Source organism: Periplaneta americana, chromosome 8 (assembly GCF_040183065.1).
Source record: "Periplaneta americana isolate PAMFEO1 chromosome 8, P.americana_PAMFEO1_priV1, whole genome shotgun sequence".
Lineage (NCBI taxonomy): Eukaryota > Metazoa > Arthropoda > Insecta > Blattodea > Blattidae > Periplaneta > Periplaneta americana.
This window is the reverse complement of record NC_091124.1, coordinates 84,206,541-84,219,050: the sequence shown is the minus strand read 5'-3', so window position 1 is coordinate 84,219,050 and position 12,510 is coordinate 84,206,541. Positions and strand designations below refer to the sequence as shown.

The 12,510-nt window shown below is 33.9% G+C and overlaps 1 protein-coding gene and 1 long non-coding RNA gene across 2 annotated transcripts in view; one reads left to right on the top strand and one right to left on the bottom strand.

Annotated features, from left to right (window-relative positions):
* Positions 1-12,510, top strand: part of LOC138704835 (uncharacterized) — a 412,725-nt gene that overhangs the window by 8,874 nt on the left and 391,341 nt on the right. The gene's annotated exons all lie outside the window — the stretch shown is intronic.
* Positions 3,826-12,510, bottom strand: part of LOC138704833 (short-chain dehydrogenase/reductase family 9C member 7-like) — a 91,890-nt gene continuing 83,205 nt past the window's right edge. The window contains exons 7-8 of the mRNA XM_069833139.1: positions 9,047-9,145; positions 3,826-7,759 (exon numbers count right to left, since the gene is read on the bottom strand). Of these exons, the coding sequence (XP_069689240.1) occupies positions 7,619-7,759; positions 9,047-9,145 (240 nt within the window). The 3' untranslated portion in view covers positions 3,826-7,618. The remainder of the gene's footprint in view (positions 7,760-9,046; positions 9,146-12,510) is intronic.

Sequence of the window (12,510 nt, the reverse complement as noted above, 5' to 3'; positions counted from 1 at the left end):
GCTAAAGGCAACAAAATTCCGTGCAGTGAACAGTAATCTTCTGCCCTTGCGCCGTAAAATATTTTACACAGAATTCCATCACATTTTTCTGCAGAAGAAAAGCACTGGTTGCTATTACTATTAATAAAAACAAATAAGTGTGTCGCGATATCGTGGGCGTCAGTAAAGTGTGTCGTCAGTCAAAAAAGGTTGGGACTCACTGCCTTAAGTGGCAGATAATAGGCCAGAATCTTAAGAACCATTCTTCCTGACCTTTTGAAGGTCATACCGATACCCTTGAAAAACAGAATAGTTATGTGATGTGGTAAGAACATAATGAATGGATGCCGTGCCCATGTCTTAAAAACCCGTCTTGTTCTTGACCGAAAATACTTTAGTAAATGGATTGGACATGGTAAACCAGTTATTTGGCGTGCTCCTTCCCTTGACCTTACGCCACTAGATTTTTTTTTTTTTTTTTTTTTGGGGGGGGGCAGCTGTCAAGTATTCTGCGTATCGAAATGTTCCAACACCACAGAGGATATACAGCAACGTATTAATAATGCCTGTACATCCATTAGGTAGACAACACTACAAAGATCTAGGGCGCCATTCATCCAAAGATTTTAATTAGTATGCATTAATTGCTATGGTCAATGCAATGCAAATGCTCTGTTTTAGAAGTACCAAAGTGCTACAAAATGTCATTTTACTTCGGACTTGCAGTAAGTACGTACTGTAGGCCTACACTATGTGTACTGAAACAAACACCTTCCAATCACTAGTCTCCTTAACATTTTATATTAGGGTAAGCCAAGATATTAACGCCATCAATGCGAAAAAATGGCTTCCAATACAACTGATCAGAAATACGAACAATAATATTGTTCTTTTTTTTTTTTTTTAATACTGATACTGATCCTGTGAAATATACGTTTCAGATGTTGTAATTGTGACAAGGTTTTACAACAATACAAGTAGCATCATCTGTACTTAATCCATTAATTTTATTACACAGAAGATTAATAAAAATTTGTCTAACCAAAAATATGGATAACCAACAAATTTAATTTAGACAGATTTTAAAGTATTAACTATTGAAGAAATTTATAAATATATTTTACTACCTTACTACCACAGAAATCAAATAAAACATAAATCTAATCGACATGAATATCGTACTCGAAGGCAAAAGTCTACTTTCCCATTAATTAAGCCTAATCTTCATACAAGTGCAGCTCTTAAACGTGGTGCTAGTTTCGGCACAAGACTTTATAATAAAATTACAAACCATTTCCCAAATTTGAAATATTTTAAAATTGTAGCTTTTAAAAAATAAATTTATAAAATTATTCATGATATATAATATTAACAAATCGATGGCTGAGAACCAGACTGTTCTAAATCCAACTTTTTATAAGAAAGAAATCTATGTTTCATTGTGTTCCTGTTCTTGTCTGCATATATGAATCGAACAAAGTTGTAAATATTCCTCTCCATAAGGTTGCTATGAAGCTATTCCAAATTGTTTCATGAAGCTTTGAATGTCAGGAGCTTAAAATAGCTCTCCTGAAAAAAAAAAAAATAGTAAAATGGACTTGGAACAGTCTGGTTCTGGGCCATCGAAATGTACTTTTTTATCTTTTCTTTCTGTCGACTATATTCATGTTTTATTGAATATCACTGGCTTCTGTCTGATTTTCAATTTATATTAAATGTGCTTTTCTCTCTCTCTCTCTCTTTTTTTTTTTTTTTTTTTTTGCTCCTGTGTGTTATTTATTAGTTTGAATTAAGTTACTTATGTATTTAGTAAACTGTCCTTGTAAATTTTATGTTATATTATTGACTAAGACCACACCGTACACGAGCCTGGCTCTTACGGTAGTGGCTAGAAACATTTTTGTTTTATAATAATTTTAATTTGTACTCGCTAGCTAGCTAGTTAAATAAATAAAATAAAAGTATGAATCATACTGGCGCTATTACATGCAGTGAAGGTATTGACGCCACTTATTATTTTTTTTAAGAAACATGTTTATAAGCAAAAGTGACAAATGTAAAACTGTGTTATTGAATTAAACAGCTATAAATGATTAGGACAATACCAGACGTAAGTGCAAGTTTGAACCAATAAATTACTGAGATTTGCGATAGATTAAGTGGTTTGGGAAATTGTATATTTAAAAAAATGATTAGGACAACAAAAAAAAAGTCTCAGTACCCATTACCACATAACTTAAAAAATTAAATCAAGGTCACTGTCATTGAGTGGTGCACAACCGTCTTCACATAGTGAACAAAGTCCAGTTTTCTTTGTCCTACTCATGTTGTAGGTTTCGTGGTACCCAAGTCCGGTCAATTATACTTAAGCTAGAGACTAGAGCTGGGGACGGAGCGAGTAGATCCGTTGAGTTACTCGGTTCTATCGGTTTATGTGCTTGGCAGTGGAGCACCGAAGTTACTCGGTTAACCGTAGCCGTTACCGGTCAGTTCAAACGTTCAAACAGAGTTCACGAGTTTTACTTAATTCTAGCAGACAATAACGTAGGTACTGTTGTATTTAAATATTATCTGCTGCAGGACAAATTATTTCCTTATTCCCAAGGCGGGCTGAAAGGCCTCTAGTATTGAAGAGAAGTTCATTCTATTACATGACCTGTTAAGTGGGCCTAATGAACACTGACAGTCTGAACATATTACTGTACATAATAATAATAATAATAATAATAATAATAATAATAATATTATTATTATTTTATTATTATACTATTATTATTATTATATTATATTATTTTATTATTATAATATTATTATTATTATTATTACTAATATTAAAGTCCAGGATAACAGAGGAAGTATGGAATTGAACGAGTTACATCAGCTTCTTGTTTATGCGGATGACGTGACTATATTAGGAGAAAATCCACAACAAATTAGGGAAAACACGGGAATTTTACTTGAAGAAAGTAAAGAGATAGGTGTGAAAGTAAATCCCGAAAAGACAAAGTATATGATTATGTCTCGTGACCAGAATATTGTACGAAATGGAAATAGAAAAGTTGGAAATTTATCCTTTGAAGAGCTGGAAAAATTCAAATATCTTGGAGCAACAGTAACAAATATAAATGACACTCGGGAGGAAATTAAACGCAGAATAAATATGGTAAATGTCTGTAATTATTCGGTTGAGAAGTTTTTACCATCCAGTCTGCTCTCAGAAAAGCTGAAAGTTAGAATTTATAAAACAATTAGTCCTATATTACCGGTTCTTTTATATGGTTGTGAAACTTGAACTCTCACTTTGAGAGAGGAACAGAGGTTAAAGGTGTTTGAGAATGAGATGCTTAGGAAAATATTTGGGGCTAAGGGATGAAGTTACAGGAGAATAGAGAAAGTTACATAACGCAGAACTGCATGCATTTTATTCTACACCTGACATAATTAGGAACATTAAATCCAGATGTTTGAGATAGGCAGGGCATGTAGAACGTATGGGCGAATCCAGAAATGCATATAGAGTGTTAGTTGAGAGGCGAGGCCGGAGGAAATAAGACCTTTGGCGAGGCCGAGACGTAGATGGGAGGATAATATTGAAATGTATTTGAGGGATGTGGGATATGATTATAGAGACTGGATTAACCTTGCTCAGGATAGGGACCGATGACGGGTTTATGTGAGGGCGGCAATGAAACTCCAGGTTCCTTAAAAGCCGTATTAATAATAATAATAATAATAATAATAATAATAATAATAATAATAATAATAATAATAATAATATTATTATTATTATTATTATTATTATTATTATTATTATTATTATTATTATTATTATATTAGAGTGTTTAATTAATATTAAAATATGTTTAAAAAAGGAAGTTATATTTTTCTCCTATTTGTGTTTATTGGATTTGTGTTACCTCATCAGTTATCATTTTATTTGTATTTATTTCTACGAATTATGTTACCTAATTACTTTAATTTATCAATAATATTACTCTTCACCAAAGAGAACATGGTTGTATTGAAGGCTAGTAATGTTATAAAGTAAATAAGCATTATGGTCTTCAGATTAAGATTCTACGTTTTATTGATTATTTTATCCACTTTCGTAATAGTAAATAATTCTGTGTGTTATTTTTAAGTGTTTTAGGCAGCGCTTCATGGAGCCCGTTTCTTTCTACCTTCTTTTTTACTTAGCTGCAGCGTTTTACGTTTACCTCACATGTTAATTTATTAGCTGTTAGTATCATAAATTATTTTATCAATTTTATTTCGTCTGTCATATATAACAACACTGAAAGTTAAATAGGCCTTTCATACAAAATAACTCCGCAGATAGTTGTAATCACGCAAATGAAATTTGCTACCGCCATTTTGCAATGAAGAGAAGCACTTTTTTCTAGTCAATTGACAAAGCGAAAGCGCTTTACTACAACGCTTTTAAAACACTCTTGGTTTCACTTCCAAAGTACGTTCTAAAATCGACTCAATCTATCTAAATTTTAAATCTGCCGCCACAAATTTGTACTCGGTGCTGTACTCGGTTCAACCGAGTAATGACGACACAGTAACTGCTCCGATCCGAACCGCTCCGTCTCCAGCCCTACTAGAGACGATTAAACTAATCGCTACTATTATACAGGGTGATTCAGTGACAATGTTACAAACTCTTAGGGATGATAGATGAGATAATTATGAACAACTTTCACATAGGAATCTATGTCCGAAAATATTCCATTTGGTAGTTACAAGTCTAGATATATTAGTGCAACCAGCTAGATTCGAACTCAAGGTCACCCTTTTGAAGTTGAGTTGCAGACAACCTGGTCCTGGAAACGTCGGTGATTTCTCATAAGCATTGTTTAAGCTAGTTGACATCGTAAAGGATATTTTGCTGATTAAAACTTGCAACTTTCCTTCCATTGCCTTTTGCTCTTCCACAAATTAAATGCATATCAGCAAGTTGTGAGGAAAGTTGCAAAATTTAATTATTCAAAATATCATTTACGATGCCAACTGCTTATACCACGTTTATGAGAAGTCACCAACATTTGTAGGAACAGTCTTCTGCAACGAAACTTCAAAACGATGGCCTTGAGTTCGATTCTAGCTGGTTACACTGACTAACATATCTAGGATCACACCATATTTTATCGGAGTGTGAAGCCACAGAAGCTCTGAGGAAACGATTCCTGCCAGAGTCCTTCATTACATCTAGCAGAGGGCACTTGGCAACATATGATATATTAAATAACGCTAAATTCTGTGACAGTGTGGGAAAATTTATGGCAAAAGTTCGACAGTTTAGGGTGGAACTAGCCGAGGAAATAAGAGAAAGGGTTATTTATCAGTGTTGTAATGAGTAAGTATTAACACTGAGCGAATGAGGTCATTAGGGGATAATGTTCTTTTTGTATTTGTGTCTTTTTTTCTATTTGTTTTTTTATTGCGTGTGTATGTTTTTTATATATATTAACTTTATATTTATTATTTGGATTACTTGTTGCAGTTTCAATAAGGAATTGGATTGAATTGAACTGTTTATATGTATATGTTTCACTGTGTGTGTTTTTTTTCCTTTCATATCTTACATTTATTTTATTTTTATTATTTTTGGGAAATTTGGTATGAAGTTAGATTAGTTGTAATTGTGATAATTAATGATAACGGCAGTAATAATAATAACTGTTGTTTTACTATTTTATTATCAATAGGTATTATTTTCGTTTTGAAGATTCAAACTGTGCATAGTTATAGCACGAATGGCCGTACGGGCTCTTGCGAAGGATCTTGTGTATATGCGTTTGTATAAATTTGTTATGTATCAATAAATGAATGCACTTCATTCATTCATTCATTCATTCATTCATTCATTCATTCATTCATTCATTCATTCATTCATTCATTCATTCATTCATTCATTCATTCATTCATTCATTCATTCATTCATTCATTCAACATATCTAGGTTTGTAACTACCAAACAGAATGTTTCCGAACATAGGTTCCTATATGAAAGTTGTTCATGATTGTCTCGTCTATCATCCCTAAGTGTTTGTAACATAGTCACTGAATTACCCTGTATACTAAATCGAAGTTTATTTTCACAGCGAGATGGCGTTATTACCTGCAGTTGTAAATTTAATTTAAAATTGATAATTACCATAATATAACATTATACATTCTAAAACAACACCACTCCACTGAACTGAAGAACACATATAAACGAATTTCTCATAACATTTCACCATTCTCTATATTTCAAACTCAATTATCTGTACTTTATACGGAATACAATATTCACGTCACTCGAGAATCAGCTCAAACGAGCACTTCTTCACTATTTTTTTCTTTTTCTCTTGTACGGAGGAGAGACCCGAAGCTTACGCTGTAGCCTGAGGCTTATTGTGCACTTCTTCACTTAAAGGTTGTTAAACTTTGGCCTATCGTAAAGACAGAAATACGTTTCATTGTTGGTTCCAGATGTTTAAGAAAGGTTCCTCTAACACCACACTTCTCTGACTAGGACTGCCAACACAGATTTTTCACGTAGCTAATTATAAAATATTAGATGGCGTTTAACCTGCATGGCGTTAATACCTTCACTTACCCTATTCCAAAATTCTGATCACATTCCCTGAATGAGTTACAGAAATTATGAATTTGTGGTTTATAGTCTAAATATTAGTGCTACGGATAACATAGATCTAGAATATGTGAATGAAATTGCTCTTCTTTTCTCCCCCTATAATGTCGCTAAATGCTGTCTTGAGAGTGACATTGCTTGGCAAGGACGTAATGAATTTGAGCAGACAGAAAGCAATTTCTTTACATTTTCTTATCTCTTTACCTTCATTCCACATAAACATAATTGCATTTCCATCTTTAAGTTAATAAATACTGAGCGTAGTAAGTTTTGTAACAGCTCGAAACCGGTGTTGGAAGCGTTTTTTTTTTAGGTCGAAAGAAACTGCAATCATGTAACATCCTAACGGAAAGAATGGAGCACAATGAATGTAACTGCAACATATTTCTTGTGCTCCTAACCAAAGACATGACTGGTGAAGTAGATTTCCTTTACACCTCTATAATGTAGCATCTATTTGAGTAACACACATAGCCTTTGTGCACTAAATAAAAGGAAATATTAGCTCCACTCTCCTATGCTTAACTCAAGTATTTTGAACTTGTGCTTTAGACCCCTCAAATGAAGTACACTTCCCACCTGGGATTTGTAAGCATGAGTGACGTCAAGCGGTGGGTAGAAGCAGTACTATAGTATATGCTCGCGCATGCGCACTCTCTGTTTTACAGACGAAGCTAACGGCCGCTTGCTTTCAGATTCGAGGCGATTAGTGTACTGCATTGCAATACAAAAAAAAAATGCTCTTACTCATGATGTTAGAGAAAAACTGTTGGGGTAGTTTAAAAATGTTCCCGATGACGTCATAACTCTCATAACATTCCATAAAAATATTCTTTCTAAATTCAAAGTTTGACGTAACGGAATCTGTGCTTTTCAACCAAAATTCTGTAACTCAATTTTAATTGCAATTTTTGAAAAACAATGTATAACTATGTCATATTTGCGTACAAATGAGTAGGCCTAAGTTTTTTCTTATGTACCGTAGGTTTAGTTATCATTTAGATTTCTGAGATTCCGGTTTAGAACGACTTACTGTAGGTGAGATTATGTAAATTATAAAATTTAATAGTTCTGTTGGTATAATGCAAGCTATAATTGTACAGATGAGACCAACTATACCTGGAATGTAGCGAACCTGTAAGGAACAAAGAAGATATAACAATTTCTGAAAATTATTGTTTATTGATATAATAATAATTAGCCGTAACCATACGCTTTGCTGCACTTGTTAGAAATAAAATAGTCTATATTATTGACTTAAATCTAAATACGCTTCTGTAATTACTTAGTGAATAATAGCTTTTTATATATCGTAAGTCGTTTGCTCCTGAATCATTTTCAAAGTTGTATTTAAAAGTATGAATTTAACTGTTATTATCATGTTATACTTGTACTTTCTGGAATTGTTCAGTCAATTCTACTTTTAAGCTTGATACTATATAAGACCTAATAGGCAATTGGTCAGCTCTGAAATAAGATATACTTGTAAGAACTGAGGGCTCTTACTCTCAGCTAGAAGACTTCCAATTAAATGATAAGCCTATGCTTGAACTTTATAGGGGTTGTTGGAATTAAGCTATTTAATTTACTTCCCTCGAGTGCAACATCCTGTAGTATTAATAAATTTAAGAGAGTATTGAAAAACTGGCTTGTGACCAAAGCATTTTATAATATTAATATATTTTAAAATAATTATGAAGTTTTTAGTTTTATGTTTGATTAAGCTTATTGCAATATTTTGTTTAATGGCTGCTCTCTCTCTCTCTTAAATATCTCTTTAAATGATGGCATAGAATTGACTTTATGTATTTCGTTCATCTTGTACGTAATCATGCTCATTCCAAAAGAGCTATTCTATTTTGCCATGGAACACTGCCATATTTGACAGTTGGAAAAGTCTACATATTTGTTACGAACAGTGTATGACGTATTTCTTCGCCTTCCTCGAGATCAAGAATTTCTTGGTGGATATCTGACAATTTTCCCTTCATTTCCCTTAACATATTATGAAGAATACAGGAAGCAAATATTATTATTATTATTATTATTTATTTATTTATTTATTTTTTTTAGCTTTTTCTGGCGTAGCTAACATGACAGTTTCAAACTCTAAATTTGTAAGGTTCCTCTTTTGGTGTTAGGATGTATCCAAAACTTGCGCACTGACATTTCTCCAAACACAGCAGGTAATAATATAAAAAAATAGGTACATCTTCATTACATGTCATAGTGACTGAAACTGAGAGAAGCAAGATATTTAGTCTCTGACATTTTGTCTTGAGCCCCTTTGTCTTTGACAGTCTCGTCTCTTTCTGTGTGCGCCCAGTCTAAGAAACCATGTTAACTCTATCCTCGAGTCGGTCTCTGGCAAAAATGACTCGTCTCAACCTGTTTCGAGCCGAGCCTAAATGACAACTCTTACCTTGGGCTCTCTTCCAATCGTTGCATCAACTAAGCAGTCTATTACTTCATTCATTGCTGATTTTGGTCTTGAAGTAAGGAGTAACAATGACACCGTCCTCTGCGAAGAAGAAAACTTAATTTTATTACCACTATGAGTATTCTTGTCAGGCTCCTGATCAAAGCCCGGATTTCCTTCTGTATTATTTCCTCCCATTCTTTCTATAGTGCCTCCCGTAGTTCGGCTGGAGTGGTGAAAACTCGTGTTCGGATAATTATGACGTCCAACACAATCAAATGAAAGGGTGCTTCTTACCTTGTAAAATTAATCACTATTCAGTTTACCAATCGCTCGTACCATATTACACCATAATCAATTTTATCAACTGATGTAAGCTGGTGGAATAAATATATCATATCATACATCATATTTCATATCATATATATCATATCATGTCATATCATATCATGTCATATCATATATCGTATCATATATCATATCATATATCATATCATATCATATAACATATCATATCATATATCATATCATATCATATCATATATCATATCATATCATATCATATCATATCATATCATATCATATCATATCATATCATATCATATCATATCATATCATATCATAATCAATTTTACAGTTTCTTCACATTTCATCACAATCATATCCTAAGAACACTTACACACTTTCCTAGTGCTCGCACCAACATATTAACACACTTAATATCATTATTTTCTATAATTTTATCTGGACTCACCTCCTAGTAATATAATTATTTCAGTCCACTTTTTTCGTCAACTTCACCAATTGTTATTCCCTTCATACTATTTAGACATTGGTAGCCTAAGACACAGAATATCTCGTTAATATTCTGTTTACGGACCTAAGCGTTACTTTGGCGCAGGACTACAACGTGTTCATGATATGTGCGTCCGTTTTCGTCTGCAATATTCGCCGGACTGATCACGTAACACCATCCCTCGAAATGTTGTCCTCGCTCCGTCTAGAAGATCGTAGGAAAATCCACTGTCTTTTCCTCCTCTTTCATATATTGGATTTCTCCACTCTTTTCTATATCGCGTCTCGTTTTAAAAATGTATCCAATCCACATAATCCAGACACACGATCACAACACTCCTCAATATTATCCGTTCCCTCCCACCGAACATCCTCGTAGTTATCTTCTTTCACTGTGACTTGTTTTGGTGGGTCGTGGAACGAGCCGTCAGGTCTACAAAACATTTTTTTAAAGTTATCATTATCAACTTTCAATTAACTTCTCAGCTTGCACTGAACATTGGGGGAGAATAAGAAAAGTGGATACTGAAATTAGGAAAGATGTACTAAAATAGAATCACAGAAATTATAGAAGTAATGAAAGAGACAATGGAAAAGAAAGGGGGAAGGAAAGAAGAGTGAATGAAGAGATAAAGAGATATTGGAGGAAAGGAAGAAAAAATGAGAACGAAGGAGGGTGAATTAAACGAAGAAATAATGTATAATTGTACAGAGAAAAAGTGAAAGAAAGAAGGGAAGAAAATTACCAGAGTAGCTCGGACGATGGCGCATTTTCCTTTTGATTCGGGGTTGCGATGTAGCGTGAGTTCGATTCCCGCTTAGGATGATTACCGTTGGGTTTTTTCCGAGCTTTCCTCAACCGTAAGGCGAATGTCAGATAATCTATTTTAATCTTCGTCCTCATCTCAAATATCGTCTCGTTATCACCAAATGTATGAGGACTAATACGTCATTATGTACTTCTTCACTCGGAGGAATTATTTATAAGTAGCCTATTCATGAAAAAAAATTATGTAACGTATCTTAATGGAGTTGGAAGGGTATCAAGGACAAAAGATAATTATCTGGCCAAGGGACGAGCCGTATCGAAAGCAAGTCGCTGCTTCCAGTTTGTTGTAATGAATCTATGGTTAATACACTTATACCAACTTTCAATTTCAACCTCCCGCATTGGTGCGGTTATCTCAGGGATTTAGAGGTGATTCCGTAACTTTGGTGTTGGATGTTATATTTTCGTCCAATTATTATTATTATTATTATTATTATTATTATTATTATTATTATTATTATTATTATTATTATTATTATTATTTATTACTGTCATTATTATTCTTTATTACTGTCATTATTATTATTATTATTATTATTATTATCATCATCATCATCGAAGAGGTGAAAAAATTCAAATATCTTGGAGCAACAGTAACAAATATAAATGACACTCGGGAGGAAATTAAACAGAGAATAGGCCTAAATATGGGAAATGCCTGTTATTATTCGGTTAAGAAGCTTTTGTCACCTAGTTTGCTGTCAAGAAACCTGAAAGTTAGAATTTATAAAACAGTTATATTACTGGTTGTTCTGTATGTTTCTGAAACTTGGACTCTCATTTTGAGAGAGGAACAGAGATTAAGGGTGTTTGAGAATAAGGTGCTTAGGAAAATATTTGGGGCTAAGAGGGATGAAGTTACAGGAGAATGGAGAAAGTTACACAACGCAAAACTGCATGCATTGTATTCTTCACCTGGCATAATTAGGAACATTAAATCCAGACGTTTGAGATGGGCAGAGCATATAGCACGTATGGGCGATTCCAGAAATGCATATTAGTTAGTGTTAATTGAGAGGCCGAAGGGAAAAAGACCTTTTGGGAGGCCGAGACGTAGATGGGAGGATAATATTAAAATGGATTTGAGGGAGGTGGGATATGATGATAGAGACTGGATTAATCTTGCTCGGGATAAGGACCGATGGCGGGCTTATGTGAGGGCGGCAATGAACCTGAGGGTTCCTTAAAAGCCATTTGTAACTAAGTAAGTATTATTAACATATTCCCTACTAAATTTCCATCTACCACATTTCATCTTTCGTAGATTGACAAGTCTGATTATACATGCGGCGGTCTGCGACACTGTCGACTCTAATAGGCTTAAAAGGTCGGAAGGCAGAAGCTTGACATGTGCGCCACGCATCAGTCTTCTTACGAGAGCGTTTGAAGGAAACCTGTAGTGTATGCGATTTAAGCCTGCTTTTCGCACATTGAAGAGTATTTACAATTTATGTTTAGTTTTCCTTTTTAAATCTAGGGATAAAATCAGCCAAACATGGATTTCTAAAATGTTCCTCAGAAACATTTGAAACAGCAAACGATATAGAACCAGAAAGGAACGAAACGGTAGATGTACCTGTTGCACCAGTTTTTATAGTTATCGAAGACCCTGACACTCTTAAGCTTTGCAGCTGATATATCCAGTCTTCTGAACATATCAGGTTATGCCTCATTCAAGGTATCCTCAAAGTTACATTGCTCAATTTGTATTGATTACTTGGTAGGGAAAGAAACCAGCAATAAAGTTATTTTGACATCGAGACTTTACTCTTCCTTCAGATTTTGGACTTTACATTGCAACAATTGTCTACTGCATTGTAAATGTATTGATTTCAAACAATGT